The sequence below is a fragment of the Bufo gargarizans genome, chromosome 6 (assembly GCF_014858855.1).
Source record: "Bufo gargarizans isolate SCDJY-AF-19 chromosome 6, ASM1485885v1, whole genome shotgun sequence".
Taxonomy (NCBI): domain Eukaryota; kingdom Metazoa; phylum Chordata; class Amphibia; order Anura; family Bufonidae; genus Bufo; species Bufo gargarizans.
This window is the reverse complement of record NC_058085.1, coordinates 296,748,062-296,773,686: the sequence shown is the minus strand read 5'-3', so window position 1 is coordinate 296,773,686 and position 25,625 is coordinate 296,748,062. Positions and strand designations below refer to the sequence as shown.

The 25,625-nt window shown below is 41.0% G+C and overlaps 1 protein-coding gene across 7 annotated transcripts in view; it reads right to left on the bottom strand.

Moving 5' to 3' along the window:
* Positions 1-25,625, bottom strand: part of ANK3 (ankyrin 3) — a 695,467-nt gene that overhangs the window by 228,129 nt on the left and 441,713 nt on the right. For 6 of the 7 annotated variants that reach the window (XM_044296177.1, XM_044296180.1, XM_044296181.1 and 3 more), the window contains exons 3-4: positions 2,639-2,743; positions 578-676 (exon numbers count right to left, since the gene is read on the bottom strand). In XM_044296177.1, the coding sequence (XP_044152112.1) occupies positions 578-676; positions 2,639-2,743 (204 nt within the window). The remainder of the gene's footprint in view (positions 1-577; positions 677-2,638; positions 2,744-25,625) is intronic. The other variant, XM_044296175.1, reaches the window with a different exon arrangement.

Below are 25,625 nucleotides of genomic sequence, written 5' to 3'. Positions count from 1 at the left end.
GACACGGCTATACAATATATGGTAATGGTGCGATCCTGTCATACGATATGCCATCATGGCTGAGCAGCCTAACAGGAACGCTCATCAATACTGTATGCAGTATATCCAAGTGCCAGAATGTAGTGTGAAGTGAGGTCCCACCCTTCAACCTAGGTAGCTATGCAAGTGGTGGAAACCAGTCCTACTCACACTCTAGGACAGGTTACTTGTATCTATTTCCAAGAGAAGCCTTTTAATGGAGTTGTTTGGCACTGGTGGTTGTTGATTGTTCTTGAAGTTCTTTTTTATGAAGAACTTTAAGAAAAAGGAGCAAATGCAGCACTACATATTACATCAGCCTCTTGAGATCCTGTCACAGTGATGAGACATTTCACCATCATTTCAGGTTGCCCCTTTACCCTTACTGCAATGGCCATGGGAAGTACCATTCAGCTTGAAGAGACCGATAAACAGAGGAGACATTGGCTGCACCAATTAAGACTAAAATGTGCAACACAATACTTCTGTCAAGAGGGCTTATGAATTGGTGAACATATGATAAGGATCTTTGACATAAGATTAGATGTGAGCCACACACCTTGGTCGCTGCATCCACATCAACACCTCGTTGGATGAGTTCTGTCACTATTTCTAAATGACCTTCTTTGGATGCAAGATGGAGAGCATTCAGTCCATTCTGGTAATGAAAAATACACATTATTATTAAACATGTACAGTATGTAACAATAACACATCTTATATAGTGTAGATACGCCATAGTCCTTCCCTTAAAGTTTTTTTTCCTGATGACCTATCCTCTGGATAGGTCATCAGTATCTGATCAGTGGGGGTTTGACACCTGTGACCTCCGCTGATCAGCTATTTGAGAAGGCACCAGTGCTCGCAGTAGTGCTGGATCCTTCACTCTGGTCACCAAGCACAGTGTCCCCCATTGCATAGTGGCTGTGCTTGGTATCACAACTCAGCCCCATTCACTTCAACAGGGTTGAGCTGCGCCTAGGCCACGTGACTGATGGACATTACGTCACATGGCCTAGGCAAAGCTAGAGAAGGCCAGAGCACTACAGCAAGCACCAGTGCCTTCTCAAGCAGATATTAATGACCTAGACAGAGTGTAGATCATCAGTAAAAAAAGTTCCAGAAAAACCCTTTAAACCTGTCCTCAGCATGCTATATTCGCCTATTCCAAACAATGCTGCCCCTTGGCATCAAAGATAGGGCACTTTCATACCTCATACCTCCCCAACCTAACATTCACTGTCTCCCACTCATTCGCCACCTCTTAGTCTCACCCTCACTTTGTTGCTGCCCCTCAGGGCTCTTTCCTGGGATCCCTACTCTTTTCTATCTACCCAGTGACTGGGATATAGTATTCACAGTAAGATTTGTGTACTCTATTTCCTAATATTGAAGTCCCATGTTAAAGAGGACCTTTCACCTCTTCTGGCATGTCTGCTTTAGTAAATACTCTCCCATGAAGTAATGTTTTTGGAGCATCTTTTCTTATAACTGTGTGATAAGCTGTTCTTCGGTTACTCCTCAGAAATTTTTGAATAAACTGACTGGGCGTTACAAATCCCCTGATCAATAAGGTGTGTCCCTACATAGTCTGACACTGGCAGCACCGAATGGCCAGTGTAGGACTGTGCAGGGACATTCCCCAACTGGTAACATCTCAATCCCAATTTATTCATACATTTGTAGGAGAAGAATAGACGAATGCAGAGCTATATGAAAAGATGGTCCATAATTGTCATATTATTGGGAATACAATTATTCATTTAGAGCTTGCTTACATCTGCTCCGGAGGTTGTGTTTTGGGCCTCCATCACAGAATCCACCAACAAGAGAGGATAAAAAAGTCAAAGGTGGACACCCAAACAGAAACCGGACCCCATTAGTCAATGGGTTTTAGTGATGATCTGGAACGTCCTTTATTTTTGTTGTTATGTGATGTGAATGTAACTTTAAATGAACATGTCAGGAGAGATGACAGATACTATTAAACAGACCCCACCAAATCCCACCAAATTACAATTTCCAATATGAAGGCACTCCAGACAGTTATAGGGATTTCAATAGGGATACAGAAATAATTCGAAATAATGAAGACCTACAAATCACAGCAGCATCTTTGCTTTTGAAATTGATGTGGGCCCAAGCTTAGAGATCTCACTAATAAGTGGCTTTCTGATGTAATGAAATGTTTTATTTTTTTCAAAGTAAACAGAACACAACCAAAAACCTGATGTAAAGGTGCTTTTACAGGGGGCAGAGGATCAGGGCTATTATTGAGGTTGAGTATTTGTACAAACGTTCGTTCCAGATAATTGCCTCTGCTGATCACCCGATCAATGAGGAAACTCTTGTTCATAGGGTGATTGCATCTTCTATCAGGCCCATAAAATCATCGCTTGCTGGTAGATAGGCCCGTGTAACCAGGGACGTGCTGCCATCAAACAATATAACTGTATGGGGCAGGGCAATTGCAGCAGCCATTTTTCATTCCCATACAGAGGAGATGATCAGGCAGTTGTCACGTATGATCGGTTCATTCCTGATAATTGCCTGAACATCGACCCATATAAAACAGCCTTAATATCGGATAACTTCGGATTCTCTATTCCAGAGTATTTACCTGATTGCAGACGTTAATATCCACACCATTTTTCAAATAGTCAAGAGCCTTTTCTATGTTACCGGCTCTGGCAGCTCTCAGGTAACTCGCACTTGTGTCAGACTGCTGCAAGACAAAAAGAATAAATACCATCAGGTTATAAAGCTGATACTACAAAATACCATTTCAGAATAGAAAAAAATGATTATAAACTTCTGAATTAAACTAACACATATATCAGTCTATGGAAACGGTGGAATCAAAGTTCATTATCTGGAATATATGTATAGTGAGGGTCTACACATGTCTGCGTCTCTGATGAGGACCACAGCACTATGGAGACTATTGGAAAGCAAAACCAGAAATTCATTTAAAAAAACTGAAGTTGTATCTGTCCTTTATACTTTCTCTACTTTTGTCTATATCCACATTAGATTCAAAGGGCAGGTCAGGCAACAATACTCCATAATTATTTTTGCTCCAGTTCCACAAGGTATAGCAATACCTGCAACCTACAAAGGTTGATCACACTGTTTCACAGATTTGTCTCACAACCCTATGTACATGATTGTATCACAGATCTGCGTTCTAAGGAACTGTAAAATGACAACCATATTTGTATGCTATACCTAGTATCATACGAAGGCTAGTGTAGCTGGCTATGCGTGGGCTATGGTTTTCAGGTTGTATATACTGGATACAAGTTTAACTATTATATGATTGTTTTCAGTTAATATAATTTATCAGGTAACATTATAGCACCATAGCCAATTATTATCCACTAATAAATGGAATTTGTGGTCTATTATTAAATTAAAACACTAACAATATTTGGTAAAGTTAAGTTTCCATTGATGGGACTTATGACACCAAATGAAATAAATAGTAAAAGGTATTGTCTCTTCTGAGACATTGGTTGTATATTGCTAGGCTATACCACCAATGTCAGATAGGTGTGGGTCCCACAAGTACCTATCTCCAGAACGAACCCCCAAAGTGAGCGGAGAGCGATGTACCACCAATGTCTCAGATGAGACTACCCCTTTAATATTCTCAGGAGCCCTGGTTCTCCTGCAGAGATCCAGTAGCCACAGGGAGTCAACGAACATCACTCCCTGGAAAAAGGTATGCAAAGAAACTCTCCTTCATAAGGAAGAAAGCTGTATTTCTAGTGCCACCTACATGCGACATGAAAACGCGATTAAATAACCATCGATTTTCGATCAGGCGTAAAAGACTAGATTTACCAGTCCCTAAGCACTTTGTTGAGTATGGCCATACTGAGAAAGACCTTAAATGCATGATCATAGACCAGGTTCAAAGGGGTAGACGAGGGGGCGACCGCACAGTGACCCTTAAGCAACGGGAATTGCGGTGGACTTTAAGTGGAATATTATATAGAATATTGGGTCCTCTTATACCTCCTTGTGGGTTTCTGTCTTATTTACCAAATTGGATATGTGATCACTGTTGGTGTTTTAACCATTGAATAAATGTTATTTAATTCTATTTTTTCTTTTTAGGACTATTGGGATCCTAAAGGGATAATTCTACTTCTCAAGCTATTATCATGGTGGAGGAGAATGTTGGCAGTCGCCTCTGCGATTTAGGTCTAGAATAAGAGAATGGGATCCATATTTGAAAACATGAATTATAGCCTCATATTGAAAAAAACGGATGAGTCGTGAATGGAGGAAGCGAAGGGTATAGGAGATGCATGGAGGGTAGAAGAGGAACGTGGGGACACGGGGTGCTCACAACACTTTGTGCCCCAGGAGCCTTGAGGTGTATGGGGATGATCACTGTAGTGGTGCATCCCCATGTGCCACCCTCCTCCTTTCTCCATCAGATGTGTTATGTCCTATCAGGACTATGTTTCTCCGATATTCGCGACTTGATATCCTGACTTATCTACTTTCTTTTAGTTTAGTATAATGTCTATGATCTGATCATTCTCATAATGTCCTGCTTCCACTGTAGGTCTCGCTACCGTGCTCGGACTGACTCTGGAACCGACGTGCGGTTGGGGGTAAGCGCTTCCCAGTTGCCAGGCAACGATTCACGTGACTCCACAGTGATCGGGAGGCCGAACTGTGAGGCGCCGCCCTACAGCTGCGTCGTGCTTTGGGGGAAGTGACTGGATGCTGACGTGCGCGGTGGGATAGACGTCACTTCCGGTTGCGTCTTCCCTCTGTGTACACCGGTATCCAGGATACCGGGCATGCGCGGTGAGGCCCCAGGGACGCCGAGATGCCTGCCATTACGACACTCCACTATGTAAGTAAATATTTTTAACCATGCGGCTATTGACCGCGTAATGAACACTCACACTAAGCACTAAGCACGAGGCACTTTATGTATTGGACACAGCTGGTTTATTATGTGATCTAATCAATTGTCTATGAAATATCACAAGGGATGTAAAGATTATGTGTTGTACACAGGAATACAAATGAAATTCACAAAGGATTATGATTTTTTTTTTCCAATTTACTGTTTTTATGCTGTTGATTGTATTATTGTTAATCACTTTGTTAATTGACCCATTGAGCATTATGGGTATAAATGAACATGCTGAGACACCAAATGTTATGCTTGAAAAAGACTGCAATGAGCAGTTGAAACGTTGCACAGGGGAATAAAGAAGGTCGTTTTTACTTTATCCTGGAGTGCTGCCTCGTTTTTGCAATACCTAGTGCCACCTATAGATAGATAACAATCAATAACCAATCCATTTAAGAGCCTTGAAACGTGACTATGGGTATCAGCCAAACCAAGGTCACTCATCTGTGGACATCGGTTTCTAGGTTCTTGCTCCTTGTCATTACAGAGCAGGGTGCTGGTTGACTGGGTGAGACACCTTTGATGTAGCTCTTGAGATTCAGCTGGTGTAGGGAGTCTTATAGGCAATTCTCCTTTGAAAAAAGTATGCAAAGTAGCTCTCCTCCAGAAGGAAGAGAACTGTACCTTCTGGTGCCACCTTGCATGTCAATATCCAGAGCCTTGTATAATACATGGAGACATAGAGAGTAGCATTTAGATGCACGTTGAATGATTACTTGTACCCTAAGATGCTTATATGCCTGAGCCCAACACTAACCCTCAATCTTTTTTAGACCTTTACGCAAGCTTTTTTTATTCTATTTTTTTTATACTCTTACTTTTGTTGATAGATGTGTATTATAGATACATTTTATATAGATAGTCAGTACAATCCAATGCACTTCTAGCTAAACAAACATGTATTAAATGATATAAAGTCTAACCCTAACACTTTTACTATAAAGGCTCATCTCTTTCTCCCACACCGTCTTCATATTTCTTATGATTTACGCCAGCACTTCCAATTAACAATAAGCCCTCTTTATGCTTTGCAGATAATACATGTATTCAGATTTTTCCTGCGCCGCACGTAGATGTTTTTTTGTAGCAGTGAGTGCACTGCAACAGACGTCATGGACCCAGTTCACACGTGTTCTAAATACGGTGATTGTTTCAAAAACAAATGATCAGCATTGCTCGCATCTTGCTTTGGGACAGGGGCCAATGTCTTTTGTTGCTTAGCACAGACGGAATATGCTAGAGTTTAGCAGTCAATCAGTGACCCTAAATTTGTATAATTTGCCTGAAAAAATGTATACTGAAACATTACAATATTGTTCATGTTTAAAGATCCCAAGATTTATAAATACGATGCCGGAGGTGTTATCTAACTTGTGAAATAAGATTGATAGATTATGCTTCTAATCATTCAGATAATCTGATAATTATTAATCTAACGGTCTAAATATAAAACTTTAGAGAATTAAAATTTAGAAAATTTTTTTTTTTTAAATGTGATATATATATAGAATTTTATAGAAATCATGTTGCCATAATTTGTGTAAAAATTGTCAAATGCCATGCAAGGTCTGATAAATTTGGTGCATCTTGAAAGGGCTTCTCTGTGCTAAAGATATTGATAACCTATCCTCAGGATAGGCCATCAATATCAGATCAGTGGGTGTCCAACACTTGGCATCCCTGCCAATCAGCTGTTTCAGGCAACCATGGTGCCAGAGAGTATCAGTGTTTGGAGTGGAAGCAGAAGGGTCCGTACAAATAGAGCTTAGCTGCAGTACCCTGGCACGGCCACTACATAGTGTATGGAGCTGTCTGCCTCCTGCTCCGTACATTGTATAGATTCCGGTCCTGTGGCAGCCTGAAACAGCTGATGGTGGGGGTGCCAGGTGTTTGCCCCTCTTTCCACTGGGAACACATATATGCTTAGCTGAGCCACTAAAGCATCTAAAAAATCATGGAAGCGAAAATGTATAGACATGCCGTGGATAAATATAGAAAGTCTACTGCAAGCCATATACTGGTTGAGCATAATTCTCAATCAGTATATGTAATGCAAAAAATACGTTGCCCTTTAAGTTACCTTCTTGGTGACAGTAGATTAAAATATCGGCATAGGCTGAAGCTGTGGGGTTGATGGGAGCCATAAGTCCTAAAATGAGTTTTGTCCAATAAGTCTCAACAGGTTCTAAATTATATCTATATTGTATTTGTTATCTTATTTTTATTTGTTGCCCAAATGCAGTGAAACAAAAGTGCACAAACCATGGTGTGCGATGCTGTATTTGACCATTGAGAATGAGAAACAGTCAGTAGTTCATGGAAATAGAGATCATTACAGCTCCACCCACCAGCTCAGGAACAGAATTAGAATTAGAGCTTAGAGATGCAGAGAGCAAAAATAAGAAAAATGCTAAAAAATGCATATACAATTCATACAATGGCCAGATACAGTGCGATCACTCATCTATACACACGGCACCTTTTTCAGAAAAATTATCTGAAACAACGGGTACGAAAATACACCAATCATAAATAAAACATAAAAAAAATGATAGGTCAAGTGAATAACATTGACTGTCTGATGATAATAGAACCTCTCAAAGGGTGTGATATACGGTATTGGGCAGCAAGCAGTCAATTCATGATGCTGATGTTTTGAAGCAGGATAAACGGACAAGCAAAAGGATCTAAGTGATTTTGACAAAGACTAAAATGTAATGGCTAGATGACTGGGCAGAGCTCCAAAACTCAAGGCCTTGTACGGTGCTTCCAGTATGCGGAGATTATTATCTACCAGAAGTGATCCAGGGGAGAACAACCCTTGGATTGGTGACATGGTCATGTGAATTAAAGGGTCACTGATGTGCTTGGGGACCAAAGGCTAGTCAGCCTGGTCCAGTCCCACAGAAGAGTTACTCTAGCATAAACTGCTGAAAAGGAAAATGACGGCTATGATATAAAGGCATCAGATAACCCAGAGCATGTTGTCTGTGGGACTATGTAGCCACGGACAGGTCAGAATGCCGAAGCTGATCTATGTCTAGTGCTAAAATCATCTACAATGGACATATAAGCATCAGATGTGGATGTTACTAACACATAAAACCTACAGGACCTAAACATTGTTGCAGATCAAGGACACCCTTGATGACAATGGTTTCCCTAATGGCAATCAAACCATGTGGCTCACCCACCTAAACAGCAGGACAAATTCCAATAGCATATTAAAATACAGACCCGGCTGGTGGCACCTCAAAGAGACCAGGTTCTCACGTGAACATGGTCACAACTAACAGCAACTTTGATAAAAAGCACATAAAAGTTGAGTTTCCCATGATCTTCTACTTTCTTTTGGTCTCTTTTGCTGAACATTTATTTATCATAAAGACACAATCCTGAGTTTGACAATCCTCTTTCAGGCCCACACCATTTACACTCCCATACTTTCAGAGGAGTTGAGCGCTCTCATCTACTGGACCTACCAGGTTGAATTTGAACCTGGCAGATTTGTTGCAGACAACCTGTTCGGTTTTCCTTAGATGGGACCTGCTACCATTTTAGGAAAGCTTTATGCAGTCCTCACATGATCCTGGAGATGTGGTTTATGCTTTACTATAGAACTTTCTATCATTGCTTACAGTTTTGTACTTCTCTGCGGACACTAAAATTTATTGCGCTACTATAATTTAGATTACACATGCTCTGCTATGTTTACATGGCCTTACTGTCTCCTCCATCTGGTTTCCGTCACTCACTGATGGCAAGAAAAGCATGGTCTGCTACGCATCTCTTTTCTCATGAAAGCTCAAACCTAATAGCCCAATAATATATCGGTGGTATCAGTTATACAATGATTCTGTCCAATACCTCATGGTCTGTAATAAGGGAAGATCCAATGAGAAATACACTCTAATAGACAGAATCAGTCACATTTCATAGTGGATGACCTTAGCAATGACTTATTTTCTCTTTCTTGTTCTAGCAGTCTTAAAATGTTATATACACAATACAATAGTAAGGAACATCCACGCTAAACCTCCATTGCGAATGCTACACATGACATAAATCATGAAAGAGCAGAGCTTGATATGCACCAATTATTTGAAGATGTCACCTTCAGCTATGTGAGAACTAAACGTGCACAGATGGCGGAGACATTACTCATAAAGTGGGTCAGAGGAAAAGACTTTCTTTCATACGGCCTTGTACAAACTGCAAAGGTTAACATCTGTATTTACTCTTAACATTTGCTCAGAGGCTTTCTTCCACAAGAATTGTGGAACTAAGTTGTATGTCTACTGAAAGGTACCAGGCAAGAAACGGCAAACGCGTCTTGTCCTTATTCCTTAACATGTTTCTATATGGTCTAATGGCCCAAAATGAAACCTTAGGCTCTATTTACCCTGTTCACTGGAGGTTTCCATCAGAAAGATTTCTCCCCAGAAACCTCAGACATAGGAGTTTACTGGACATTACTGAGTAATATTCATCACCCATAGATGCCCCTATGGAGGCTTCTTTTTGGGGGCTTCTTTTTTGGAAGATTCTATGCAGTATGAGCCAGAGGCGGATTGTACACCATTGGATCACAGCTGTACCATGTGCATGGGGCCTGTCAGCACAACTAAGACTTTAACCCAGTTTTTGGCAATAACCCGATACTAAGCAAGACTCTATGGGCCAGATTTATCATTAGCTCAAGTCAGAATAATGGAGTGAAAAAGTCGCAAATTTTTGCGCAATCACTAAAACTGCGCAAAAATGGTCGACTTTTTTCTGCTCTGCACTATGCTCGCCAGTTTACTAAAAGAGTGCGTTTTTTTGTATGTAAATGAATCTCTAGACAGATTTACTATTGCGACTATTTAAAAAGTCGCAAAAAAGTGCGCAATTTCACTCCAGTGAGGACCATGCTTATCTTATGAGACTTTTTAATAGAACATGCAACTTTTTCGTAAAAAGACGTGCAACTTTTTCGTAAAGATGTGCGATATTTGTAAAGCTGCTTATGACGGATAAACTGCTACCGTCAAACCACATTTATTACAGTCTTAAAGGGCCGATCATAAATCTGACTTGGCTAAAACTGACTTTATCCATATGTGAAAGTGGAGTGAGCTGTCAGAGTAATGATAAATCTGGCCCTATGAGCATACAATTACCAGAAATAGCATTAAAGGGGTTCTCCAGGCTTAAAAAAATCTGGCATCCGTTTTTCCTGTTGTAGGAAGAGAGTTTGGTCAGTACTTTCACCCATATCAGGCCGCCAATTCCACCGTCTCCACCAGAGTCACACTGGCTGCGGGTACTTGTGCTCAGGACCCAACTGCATGTGTTCTCAAGTCTGCACCTTCAGCTGCGTATACAGAATTTGCAGCAGAACAGGAAGACTCGAGGATGCATGCGCTCAGGATCTGAGTGAGCAAGCCTGAAAACTGTGCGAATGCAGTGGAGATGGTGGCCTGATGGAAGGGGTAGGTACTAACCAAACTCTCTTACCTTAGTAGCACAAAAGGCGCCAGGCGATCAGATTTTGTAAACCCCTTTAAGCAAATGTGGCCACTATATGACCTATGATGACAGAACACATCACAAAGTGTTAAGAGCTCATTCACAAAAAAGTTGAACAACTCTTTTTTGGGTCACATACATGGCATTTTAGAATTGCGTGAGCTACGCTACAGTGGTCCTAAATAAAAGACACTGATCCTTGATTCCATATTTCTGAAGCATTATCAATGGTTTGAGATAACGTGTAACACAGAAACCTAGGTCAAAAGGTTTGAAGAAGTCATAAGTCCTATTATCTTTCAGCATTTATCCAGAAGAAGGCAAAAACAATCCCTATGAGGCTATTGGCAAGTGCCTGGTTTTAGGAGAATAAAATCTATTTAAGCTTCGGATTTGGAGAGCAGATCCCTGAATTAATTACCAAATTAAGTAATCTACTAAATGTCACCCCTTTTTTAGGCAATTTAATGAACTAATCAACCTTCACAGCATCATGTGACAGGGAGTTATAAGAAAAGTAAAAAGAATAACTGTATGAAATAGCTATACCTGGGTGGATCTGGACATTACCTGGGAGGGACGTCTGCTAGTATATTAAGAGGGTTTATCAGTAAATAAAGTTAAGGTGAGTAACACTTAAAGGGAAACTGTTGCACTGCAATCCATTCTTCTCATTCCGGGGTTAGAGGTTCCGTGGGCGCTCTTTTTAGTGATTGACAGCACATCTTGTGTGAGGTTACATACAAAGATTTCTGTCAGTCACTGATTAGGACAGTCCGCCAGACTGAAGGTGAGAATAAGCAGGGAATTATTTATGCTTAAACTTTTCCCACAATACAGTATATCAATCTATTCAGGTTATATAACATGCTGCCTGCTGAATGGACTGCATTTTCAATGTGACCGGTTCCCTTTAAGAGAACTCAAGGTCTATTATCTCTAGAGCTCTCTGCGAATGTTTCTGTATCTCACATAGAGTTGTATGGAGCACAAAAATTCCTCTGCACCACAAATGTGCTGGAGAAAAAGATCATTCAGGTCGTTAGTTGGTTAGATAAGAATTATTAATTCCTTTTGGTGAGTGAATTATGCAAAAAGGTTCTGTTCTAACATGGCCTTGCTGCAGTGGAAGAAGAAGAATAAAAGGACAAGGTCAACATTAGCACCAATTGCTATCACAGTATACAACTAAGGGTGGGTTCACACTAGCATTATGGAGTCCGTTATGGCTTTCCATTATAACAGGGTTATAACGGAACATAACAGAATCCATAGGATGGAATACAAAACGAAGGCCTTTAAGAGGCATTCCGTTTAGCTCCGTCCTAATAGAAGTCTGGGTCCCGTTATGCAAGACTGGACTTTGTTTTCCGTCTTGCATAACGGGAACCAGACGGATCTGTTATACTTTCCTATAGACTTCTATTAGGACGGAGAGCAAACCGAATGCATTTTAAAGACATCCGTTTTGCATTCTGTCATAATGCAAGTCTATAGGGCATCAAAACGGATCCGTCCTTCTGTCTTATGGATTCCGTTATGTTCCGTTATAACCCTGTTATAAGGGAAAGCCATAACGGACTTCATAACACTAGTGTGAACCCACCCTAAAATCAAAACCATACTTCCAAACCGAAACTTGGCTTTTCCCTGTAATAAAGAGCTTTGAAATATCTGGTTACCCAGCAATACGCTGTCACGGAAGGTGTACAGAAAACTAGAAGACACAAAATGAAGATCCGACTGACTGGATCCAAAACTAAGGAACAAAAAGGGAGAGCCCTGCAACAGACCTGGCTCTCTCCCTAACTGCTCAGCCTATGCAAAAATCTCAATGGTAGATGATCGCATATCCTCGTTCCTCGACTGTATAACACCTGAACACCCTATAATAGTGAGGGGACACGACCACCGGCTCCCTACACTTGATACGGAGGGAGTCAGGGTCACCTGGGATCCAGCAAACAGTAAAACACAAATGAATGAACAAAACTTATCTGTAGAAGACTCAGTAGTAGCATCCAGCATGCACACACTCCAGGAAGTTGTATAAACCGCAAAGTGATGCAGTATGGGAAGGGATTTAAAGGGATGCAATCAGTGCAACTACATGACAGCTGAGAGAGGCTAACGAGATGAGAAAACAAAAGCAAAACAAAAGGAACCTCAAGGAGGAGGTTCTGAAGAACGTCTGTCAGAGCTTCTCAGATGTCTGGTGGTGACATACGCACTGGTTGAGATTGCCATAATGGTATCATAAAACCACCTGAATATTGTAGAGAACAAGGCCCAGAATACCTTGGTTTTCATAAAAGCACCCACTGCCATGACAGAAATGACCGATACTACGAAGTTAACCCTGATTCCCAATCAAAACACATAGGGGGAGATTTATCAAACTGCTGTAAAGTAGAACTGGCCTATGGTATCCCATAGCAACCAATCAGTTTCCACCGTTAATTTTCCAAAGGAGCTGTGAAAAATGAAAAGTTCTACTTTACACCAGTTTGATAAATCTCCCCATAGATTCAAATTCAACTGCAAAAAAAGAAAAGGGAAACAAATTATGGTAAAAAAATAAAGGAAAAATTAAATGAAAAATAAAAAATAATGGTTAACTATGGTCACACACATGAAACATCATAGGATTTTCTTGGAATCAAGTAAATGAAAACTATTTTCTATGGTTATGGGTAATGGCTGTGGAATAATTAAAAGAAAAAACAGCAACAAAGCGGCGCTGTCCTCAGATTACTGTGGCAAGGGATTTCCTTTCAACGCTGAGCCTGCATTTTAACTATTGCAGACATTTTGGGAAGAGTCCAGGCTGCTTTTACAGTTCATGCTGCCGTAGGCACTTAACGTGAGTGCACCGTAAAGTAGAATATGTTTATGCCCATTTCCATACACTGACCTTCTGCTATGTGGAGAGACAATGTTAAGTTTATTCAGGCCAAATCAAATAAAAAGAATAGTAAAACAGAAAAAGATAACTTTTTATAACACTAACTTCAAGTGTGCTCGTATGAGAAACATGAAAATGTAAGATATAAATGAGCACAATGCAGGATAAGAAAAACAGGATACAATCAGAAAAGGCTCCTTCTTTCTTGACTACCTCGTCATTACCTGACTAACAATCTAAAGATTCTAGAAATAATGTGCAAACTTTGCAGCCAGAGCTTCAGCGTTTTGCCTGGTGTAGTCCTAACAAAGCATGAGGGTGCTATGCAGCCATGATACAGCAGTCTGTGTGGTCCTGTATGGCACCTCTTAGTCATACTTCTGGGGGAAAAGACTGGACCCCAGACTGCTCGATGGAACATGGTTTCTGATCCCCTAATTCCTCTTCACAGCAAAACTTTGGAGTGTAGGAGATTGATCGGCATGGTGATGGAGCATGCCCACTGCAAATCTTTTGGGCCAACAGCTGATGAAGTCTTGAGTTACTTTGATACATGAAGGGTTTGGGTTCGATTTGGGTCCGAATCGATTCCAAACAAATCAAATGTGCTCCAATTGGCCTGAAAATGTGTCTGTAACATTCTGATGTCACCTAGGACTCCTTTTTTTTCCCTCTTTTGTCTCTCACGTTTTAAATGTAAATTCTATTAATTTCCCTCTCTTTCTCTTTAAAATTTACCCAAATTAAATCACCAAAAATGCAAATTTGGATCCACCTAGAATTTTTACAATTTTTTTGTTGAATCTGATATGTTTGGATATGATTTGATCATCTCTAGATACCACTGGACTCCGCTTAACTATTTTTTGGAAGATTTCCATACTACTTTTATATTTGTACTTAATGCATTATTGGACATATTTGTCTTTCTTTTTCAGGTGGTTTCCGATCACATTTCATCTCAGAATTTTACGCACGATTTTGTCTTTGATTGTTATGTATATTAGACACAGGTCTACGTTTCTGCCCATTGATTATATCATCTGTCTTGTGGGGTCCCCTGATCATATTGGGGGTCTGGGACATGCTTTCTTATATGGAAGTGCCTTTTTTATTTTATCTTTCAGTGTTTCTTTTTTTATCACTTAATAAAATGTGCATTTGCTCTGGTGCAGTCACATAAGCATACTGTGGTTCTGTTCATCTCCTAGTTCTTTGCTCATGTTTTGGTTGGCACTCAGTTAGCAACAATGGTGCCCAACATTGGGCAACTGGGTCAATCGCTACTCTATTAAATCTCCCACTCACTGGGGTTGAGGAGTAAGGATTAACGAGGGGCTTTCAACCACAATTCTTGTGATCAGTGGGGGCCCACAAGTGGGAATCCCAGAGATCAAACATTTTTTTTTACCTAACCTGTGAACAAGTGTTAAATGAACTGTTGTTTATGGGGGAACCCATTTAGGCAGATATGGCGAGTTTACTTCTTAACTGCCCAACATGCCCCCTGTAGCTTTCAATCACAAAATATAAAACCTTTATCAGTGCTGCCCACTCTTCATTAGAAGACAATCACACGGACAACATATATAGTAAATTACCCCAAAGCTGATATAGATGGATTACTATATATCTATATCCTGCCACATCTGTAAACTTATGAGCAGCCAAATGCAAACTAGCACAATAATGCCCAATGGTTCACGTTTTATACTTTTCTATCACCTTTAGCAATGATAGAACCAAAGAATGATTTCCACCCATACTACATAGTGTTATAAGGTGGTCTAGAGGGACTCAAAAGAACAAGAGGTACTGCAGATTGAGGAGCAGACGCGTAGATGGGATTTGTACGATTTCTGCTCTAATGCATAATCAGACCATCAAGACTATAGCAGCAATTGAACACATACTCATACATAATGCAAATGACCCCATGTATCATGGTACATCTGAGCAATATACACTAACAAGCCTGTGTTACATTACCAGCACACTGTTCTTTTCCATGATTTAGTCCATTGGAGCTGACAAGTTCCAGATGAAACCATCGGTAAGCAGGGTATCCAAATGAGTGATAGCAAACCCCCCGACCGGCACAGCAAATACTTTCCCATTGTTGTATGGCCAGACTTGCACAGGGTCAGCACACTCCTAAATCCACAGCAATGGAGAAATAATGATTTCACGTCACGCCCGGGAATCACAGGGCTTAGGTATACTGCGGCACTGACTGCACTGACAGCTGTAGGAATAGATGGCAGGTTTTGAAAGCAATATTTAGGGGGTAAAATTGTGATAGCCTACGCCAAACATATAATCTATTATTAGGGCATGTAGCAAATATGTCACACATGCTACAGCTTACAGAATAGTAGCATATGTAGTGCACTAAATGCCATATTATGGAGGTATTCTGTCCTAGGTGCATAGCTTGCTATAAAATACACCTAAAATCACTTTAAATAAATTTTCTGGGATTACAGTATTGACAACATATTCTCAGGATAGGTCATCAGGTCATATCTGATTGGCGGTGGTCTGACCCCTGGCATCCCCACCAGCCACGTGACCGATAAACATGGCGTCACTGGCCTAGGTGAGCAGTCGTGGTCTCTTTAAACAGCTGATCACTGAAGGGGGGGCAGGGAGTTCATCGTCCACCGATCAGATATTGATGACCTCTCCTAACGTTAGGCCATCAATACTGAACTCCTGGAAAACCCCTTTAAATTATACAATAATACATTCCTTAAAGGGAAATAAAATTGCTGTATTACATGCACGGGTGCACCTCGCCTTTCTGCTGCCTGTGCCGAAAACTGAAACGGCGCCCCCCATGCCAATTTCTTAACCTAACCCCTTTGCCACAATGAAAGCGCTCATTGCTCATGGCCCTTCTGCTGCCCCCCTCCCCCCTTGCCCCTACCCGGTGCTGCCTGAGGCGATCGTCTCACCTGGCCTCATTGGTGGTGCTGACTACCTGGGAACCCTGATGGGAACCCTGATGACAATAATATGGCTAATTGTGGCTGAGGGCACTGATTGGGTGTAGCACTCCGACTAGTGGGGCAGAGTGTTGCATTTTATAGCATTTGCTGCTCTTTTTGTTGCAATTCTGAAAAACTAGATAACCATTTAGAAGGATCAATACATAAACGTAGAATTAACCTACTGATATATATTAGCTATCAAATTCGCCAGCCAATTCAGAGGTAAATAGTAAGGGTAATACACATACTGTACCCGAAAATATAGACCCTGACCCTCTCTTTGATAATGATAGTAGCTGAGGTAGGTGGGCAATGTCATAATATAATATAAGTTTATCCTATCTTATTTATTATCTATACTCTACTTCTATAGCGCTGACATATTCCGCAGTGCTTTACAGGCATTAGCATCACACTCGCCCCAATAGGGCTCACAATCTAAGTTCCCTATCAGTATGCCTTTGGAGTTTGAGAGGAAACCGGAGTACCCGGAGGAAACCCACGCAAACTCCATGCAGATGTTTGTTCCAGAACGTCTAGTATCAGATGAGCCTCAGACTGTGTTGTACACAGTGAGTCCAGGTGTAGGTGCATGGGTGGTGGTCTTTCCTTCACATGCATAGCAGTATGAAAGCTCTTTGTACAACCGGTCACCACTTTTGCATTGTGCATAGTCTTAGCCAGATAGGATCAGTTCAGTTTCAAAAGACCTCACTGGCCACATTGGCAGGTTTTTATTATGAGGGAAATGTTCTGTCAGTTTTGTAAGCGTCTAGAAAAATTGCACCAAATGTTACACAATGTTTGCTAAATCTGATGCATCCAACCCTTTAAAAGCGATGGCCTATTTTTCGGATAGGCCATCACTACCTGATTGGCGAAGGTCCGACACTCTTCACAGAGATCTCTGTGGTGCAGCGGACACAGCTGTTTACTGCAGTACAGCTCCCAGTGAAGTGAGTGCGCAATGGATGGACGGCACTGGAGATACTGCAGAACAGTTGGTCATGTGTGGAGGTGCGGAGTGTCAGACACCCAATCAACAGATAGTGATGGCCTATCCTGAGGATAGGCCATCATTTTGAAAGGGTTGGAAAACTCCTTTAAATCTAGCACTTCTGTCTTGAGATGTTAATCCACTTTCGACACCACACTTCAGTAAGATTACGACAATTTTTATGACTTTTAAAAAATCGCAATTGATAAATCTGTGAGGCTCAGGTATTTGTTTTGTTTAACTACACTAATAATAATAATAATAATAATAATAAAGGGAGCTTCACAATAACTTGTGTATATGAAAAAATGACAACGTAAAGGCAATAGGGACACTGTAAGAGCAGAATGAATAGGATGTAGGAAAATGTGTATAGAGACAAGCCGCATCATATGTGACATGTTTACCTTAAAGGGGTTCTCCAGGAATTAAAAAATGAAAATACTTTAATATTATTTTATAATAAATATGTTCAGAAATACTTTTCATTACTTAGAATGGCTTGTTTTGTCTAGGGAGCAATCATTAGGAGAAATAAAATGGCCGCCAGTCCTATCAGTTAACACAAAACCTGTCCTAATCACACAGGAGGACAAGTTACTTCACAACACTGAGGTATAGAGCTGCCTCATCCTCCTCTCTGCTCTGCTTGTCAGGAATCATGATCCTGGATACAGGTGAATCTCTGTGGGAATAGAGATGATGAGGAGACATGAGAGGAGGGTGAGGTGTGGCTAATGAGCAGCAGCACTTGTTTACCACAGCCCCACATTACCACAGTCTGTCCTGTCCATCCTCTCTGTACTTCATGTCTCCTCATGAACTAAATTCCCCAGAGATACAGCTGAAGATCTTATCATCTGTATTCAGGATCATAATCCTTGACAACTAGAGAGGAGGATGAGGCAGCTCTTTACCTCAGTGTTGTAAAGTAACTTGTCCTCATGTGTGATCAGGACAGGTTTAGTGTGAATTAATGGCAAAGTGGCCATTTCGTTTCCCCTGATAATTACTCCGCAGACAAAATTAGCCATTATAAATATTGAAAGGTATTTGAGAATATATTTATAAAAAAAAGTAATATTTAAGTATTTTCATTTTCTTAATTCCCAGAGAACCCCTTTAATCCCCTATATACCACCACAAATCTAAAGCGCAAAGCACAAATAATTGTAAATTTAGCAAATACCGTGCTAACAACTTGTCTTTGAATTGCTAAGAATTCACATCAAGGACTCTTACATGTGCCCAGTACACCAGAATTTGAACCAGAACATAAAAGGGTTTGTTTCATCTGAGATATTGGTGGCATATTCCTATAATATGCCACCAATGTCAGATAAGTGTGGGACCCACCTCCGGGACCTGCTCTTACCTCCAGAGATAGCCCTCCATTCATTTTTCTGGGACTGACGAAAATAGTAAAATAGTCAAGCACTTGCTCGGCTGTCTCAGGCAGTCCCATAGAAGAGAATTTAGTGGTGGCCACACCTGTGCAGTGCACTCTTCATTCATTTCTATGGGACTTCGGAAAATAGCCAAGTGAGGTTGGTGTGCTCTCCTTCACTTTCATGTGTCTGTTCTAGAGATAGATGCAGGTTCCAGAGGTGGGACCTGCACCTATTTGACATTGGTGGCATATCCTAGCTGTATGCCAACAATGTCTCAGATAAGACAACCCCTTTAAATGGAACACTCAAGGAACCTATTACTTCTTTCCAATACAAATGAAGTTTTGGGCATCTTCAAAGGAGGTGCATCAACTTGACCGCTTCCTGTCAGCATTTTGGACATTCGTTTGTTCATCTTTTCTTTATTTTACATAACAATTTGGGATTATAATACAGTCTATGAACGGTGTGCCAATTCGAAAGAACTCAAGAAGCATTTAAAGAAACCTTAATTATCTGTAGATATGTTCCCCAGGTCTTTTTGCCGTTTATCAAAAGGCATTACTTCCAGCATAATTATTTATCATTAAGGAATATATCTTACTTAAAAGGTTTCTACCTGACCATGCCACAACTAAATATTTGAAAAAAGGGTTGAAAGAAAAAAGTTCTTGTCTCAATTCGGGGCCTTTAAGGCATGTCTTAATAGGAGATATCTAAAAACAGTGCTCCGTGGTAGGCAAAAGTCTTCCTTCAAAATGTCAAACAAAATAGGCCCAGCAGATCCTACACCTGGCAAAGTCTATGGATCCCAACTTCCCAACTACATGTCTTTTTTTGAACTTGTAGAAGCAGGGCAACGTGGGTATTGTAGTCTACCTACGTATTCTATGGCTTTTCTTGAGAAGAATGCGTGGATATCAGGGTACACTATATTGACACCACTTTATGAAAACAATTTTTATAGCATCTTGGGCTAGACTTTAATATGTCCGCATTGGTATCATATTGAAATTATCAGATCAAAAAGACTTTAACTGGGTGACCAAAATAGTTTAAAAAAATTAGTTACTGCCAATCCTCCCACAGTAAATAACAGCGAGCAAGTCTACTCCCTTTCCATATGCAATCCGTAAGAAGAGCGTCTAATGTTTTAAATGTCTTTATAGGAATCCACACTGGACCATTAGCACAGAAAAATAACACTTGAGGCAAAACAACCATTTTAACCAAGGAAATTCTAGATGCCATAGATAGAGGAAGGCGCTTCCAAATCTTTACCATTAAGGTTTTTGCAACATTGTTATATTCTCAGTCTCACTCCCACATTCCGGCCTCAGTGAGCTGGAATGCATGGCTGGTGTCAGGTGTCATAATGACCTTAGCTGTATGCTGCAGAATGATGTCACATCACCAGCGCCATGCATGATATCCACAGCAAGTCAGAGCTCTGTAAAAAATACTTCTAAATGCAGTCTCTTCATACACAAATCAGTGGGAGCGACCCTCTTCATGTCCTCAAGATCCATTTCAATACTTCCAGTTCTCTTTCAAGCATACCTACCAACATACTTGTAGGCAGTTAACCCCTTAATCCTGCCCAGTAATGCCCAAATCAGCTTGGAAACTCCCTTTCATGAGGGTGGCCTACAGAAACTCCATAGATTTTTGGCTCAGGACAGCCCGAATTTACCACGTCTCTGAAAATTGAGGACAATCCCAGCAAAATCAGGACTGCTGTAAAATATGCATTAAATATGCATTGACATGTCTGTTTTAGTACATACTTGAATTTCCCATGTAATACCTAGTGATGAGCGGCATAGGCAATATTCGTTTTAGCAATATTTCATGAATTTTTTAGCATAATATTCGCAATAAATTCGCGAATTCTAGAATTCGCGATCTCCAGTCGTTATTTTTGCAATTGCGCAAATTGGCACTAATGATGCGCATATTTTTTGCGCAATACATGCAACTTCGCATTTTATCAGGTCAGGTAGATATTACTGATTGGTGCAGTAAGTATTGTTGTGACATCACAGCACTATGTCTGTAGCAGGTATGTATGGACAGCAGAGAAACTGTAATTCCTATCACACTACCTAACACCCTGCACTGCAACCTATCAGCTACACTATATCCCTATCTAACCTACACTGACTATCTCCCCCTAACTATCTGTAGTATATATATGAGGTAACTAACAATCTAATGTAATTGGATAAGGAATAGGATCCAGATGAAAGCACAGAGCACAGCAATGTCACTGCGTTCTCTCTCAGAACTGCAAAAAACAGCAGAAAATGGCTGCCGGGGAGGTTCTTATATAGTAAAGGGGTAGACAACTTTCCTATTGGTTGCTAGGGATGTTGCTAAGCTCTGACAAAGACATTGCAGCCTTCTCATTGGCCCACAAGCAAGAAGGGAGGGTACTGATGAAAAAAAAAAAATCTAGAATATTCGCGATTACGAATATATAGCACTATATTCTACATCTTCGCAAATTCTCGAAGTGCCGATATTCGCGATAAAAATGTGCGATAAAGACAGCCCAGGGGCCACGGAGGGAGATACAGGGAATTTTAACATATTCTATCAGACGTCGTATGTATGGAGGTTTCACCACTAGAAGCATTGTCAGAGCCTGTATGACCTCCATACTACAGAGCAGTGGAGTCAGAAGGACACAAACCACAGTTCTACATAATGGATGGCCAATGCATCACTGTATTATCCTCATCATGTAAACTCTAAGTTCTTAAAGGGAACCAGTCACGGTAGGTTATAGAAAAGGATGAGCTGAGCAGATTGTTGGGAAACGATTCTGCATAACTTGTAATTCTTTAATTTTACTCATACTCAGGCTACATGCACACGACCGTATGTCTTTTGCGGTCCGCAAATTGCAGATCCGCAAAAAAAAGGATGACCTTCCGTATGGCATCCTTTTCTTTGCGGATCCGTTTTTTTTGAGGATCCATTGTAATAATGCCTATCCTTGTCCGCAAACTAGGAAAAAATAGGACATGCACAATTTTTTTTGCGGAGCAATGGAACGGACATACTGATGCGGACAGCAAAAAAACGGATCGGACACGGAAACAAAATACGGTCATGTGCATGAGGCCTCATTCCGGGTTTTAGTGTCCAGTGGGTGATCTTATACAGTCTTCTTTATAAGTGCACATAGAGAGATAGTTGTCAATCAGTGGGTAAGTCCTCCCACCGGACTACAAAGCCCAGAATGATCAGGCATTAAATAAAATAAAAAATACAAGGGTCCATTCACACGACCGTATTTCCGATCAACATTTTATGCGGATCCAACGCAGACCCATTCATTTGTAGGCGTGCTCTCTGCATCCCTATGTCCAGGTCGCAGCCATGCAAAAAGAATATAGAACATGTCCTATTATTTTTTGAGGACAAGAATAGGCATTTGTTACATAGTGCGGGGCGTGCAGAAGGGAAAACTGCGAGATTCACTCAGGCAGTGTGCGTGTTTTGCAGATCTGCGATTTGTGGACCGCAAAACGGTCACGGTCGTGTTGTAAATGCCCCCTTACACTGAATCTTTCCTTAAATTATTGATCCACATCCAATCAACCTTTTTTGCGGATCCGATGCAGACCCATTCATTTCTAGGTGTGCTCTCTGTATCCTTATGTCTGGTCCATGGCCATACAAAAAAATTAAAATAGAACATCTCCTGTTACGTTTTGAGGACAAGAATAGGCATTTGTTACATAGTGCAGGGCGTGCAGAAGGGAAAACTGCGGGATGCACACAGGCAGTGTGTGTGTTTTGCGGATCCGCGTTTTGTGGACCGCAAAACAGATACAGATGTGTGAATGCTCCCTTAGGGCTCATGCACATGACCGTATGTATTTTGCAGGCCGGAGAAAAAATTGATCCGCAAAAAATACGGATGACATCCATGTGCATTCCGTATTTTGTGGAACGGAACAGCTGGCCCTTCTTAGAACAGTACTTTCCTTGTCCGTAATGCAGACAATAATAGGACATGTTCTACTTTTTTGTGGAACAGAAATACGGACATACGGAAACGGAATGCACACGGAGTAACTTCCGTTTTTTTGGCGGACCCATTGAAGTGAAAGGTTCCACATATGGTCCGCAAAAAAAAACACGGAACGGACATGGAAAGAAAATACGTTCGTGTGCATGAGCCCTTACACATGAGCCCTACAAAGCTACATCAATCTGCTCAGCTCCTCCTGCTCTATAACATGCCGCCTGCAGATTGGACTGTTCTCCATGTGACAGGTTCCTATAACTGTCTCAGTGCTAAGACGTGATACAACAGTCACACTGTACATCGCTACCACAATGCCTTCTCTGTGTCATCAGATACTGTCTGTCACTGAGGATGACCTGATTAATTGGGAATATCTAAGTCAATCTCACTTGCCATATTGTACGGTCAGTCTTCAAATTTGGCAGCTGTGCTTTAAACCTCTGACACTTGAGGTTGGCCACGTCCCATTTAGATAACAGCGCAGAACATACGGTCGGCATCAAATCAAATAGCCTTGATCGATGCAGACTGTCTGAGCGTTCCTACATTTACGTGGTAAATAACAGAGATTGCACACAGATGCAGCAGAGCCAAATGTGTTATTGACTAGTTAGATCTGCATCGCTTCTGCACTATTAATTATTAAGCTTATTCAATGCAGTCCTAGGTAAAACCCTAGTAAAGACAATGCGATTCACCATGAGACGTGCCAAATGCCAAACTCAACACAATGCCACAGCAGAAGGCGCAGTATAATGAAGGGCTTTTCATTATACTGTACATGTCTAGTAAAGGACATACGTTATGCTCGACACATTTACAGGATAGGCTTCCAACATTGATCACACAACTGATTTGCTGGACTATAACATAAGTAAATGACCTTTAGGACTGAGCCACTGAATTTAGCGCACCTAAAAATGATACAATGACAAAAGATACAAAATAGCAACATAATAAACATAGAACAAACATGAAATGGTCAATATTTCTCCATTTATGGTCCAGCGAGAGAGGACATGGAAATGTCAAATACTGTACTACATTTAACCTGGAGGCAAGGGCAAACGCTGACGTCCTGCGCAGATGCATGTAAAGTCTGCATCTGTTCCTCTCCTACGAGCTAAGTGACCAAGATAAAGATGGGTCATTTCAGACATTCCCCAGCTCCTGAAAACAACCAAGAAGAAATCCTTACTTGTCCGAAAAAGATTTCTCCTTCTTCCACTGCCATATTTGAAATGCAACCTTATAATAGGATGAATTAACACCGCATCCCAGGAGGAAACATAAAAAAAAATCACAAAGCGCAATCCGGAAAAGACAAAGCCTTATATTCCAGGTGACGTCCCAGGGTCTCACTCTCAACCATGCTCTTCACAACACTGGAAACAACAGTGGAAGAGGATTCCTGGCTGACTTACCATGTTTGTAAGCTCCAATCATTCTCTGTATATGTAACCATGATATGTGGCATACCAAAAATAGCAGCAGAATCAGCTGGCTACTTCCCTCCAGTTGCTTGGAAGGGCTCAGAAGAGGCTTTTGTCATTTCGCTTATCAGCTTTCTCAGCTGTAATTCAGCCCGCTTAGAATAATGAATCAAATGGCAAGACCTATGGAAAGCCGTACGCTGTGAAGTCAGAGGGAGTCTAGTATGTGCGCCTTTTGTGCAGTGGAGACATAAGCATATTAAAAAAACAAAAAGGGTCAAAAAGACTGAAAGAGGATTAAGAAATGGAAGCTGCACCAAGGCTAATAACATTAAGCAGTAAAAGAGAATCTTCCTTATCCACAACACCATAAGAGAGAACTATATATATATATATATATATATATATATATACGGTACACTGCCTGTCCAAAAAAAAAAAAGATTCTCATTGGGGTTAAGGTCTGGAATCTGTGGTGGCCACTCCATGTGTGAAAATTATGTCTCATGCTCCCTCAACCACTCTTTCACAATTTGAGCCCGATGAATCCTGGCATTGTCATCTTGGAATATACCCATGCCATCAGGGAAGAAAAAATCCATTGATGGAATAACCTGGTCATTCAGTATGTTCAGGTAGTCAGCTGACCTCATTCTTGGAGCACATACTGTTGCTGAACCTAGACCTGACCAACTGCAGCAACTCCAGATCATAGCGCTGCCCCCACAGGCTTGTACAGTAGGCACTAGGCATGATGGGTGAATAACTTCATCTGCCTCTCTTCTTACCCTGATGCGCCCATCACAACTGGAACAGGGTAAATCTTGACTCACCAGCCCACATGACCTTCTTCCATTGCTCCAGAGTCCAATCTTTATGCTCCCTAGCAAATTGAAGCCTTTTTTTATGGTTTGCCTCACTGATTAGTGGTTTTCTTACGGCTACACATCTGTTCATCACATCAATCCCTTAAGTTCACTTCGCATTGTGTGTCTGTAAATGCTCTTACTTTCACTATTAAACATAGCCCTGAGTTCTACTGTTTTTTTTCTTCGATTTGATTTTACCAAACGTTTAAGTGATTGCCGATCACGATCATTCTGAATTTTTTCCCGCCACATTTCTTCCTCGAATACGATGGGACCCCACTATCCTTCCAGTTGTTCATAATGCGTTGGACAGTTCTTAACCCAATTTTAGTTATTTCTGCAATCTCCTTAGATGTTTTCTCTGCTTGATGCATGCCAATGATTTGACCCTTCTCAAACAGACTAACATCTTTTCCACGACCACGAGATGTGTCTTTTGACATGGTTGCTTAAGAAATAAGAAGCAACTCATTGCACCAGTTGGGGTTAAATAACTGATTGCCAGCTGAAAGATAATCGCCCAT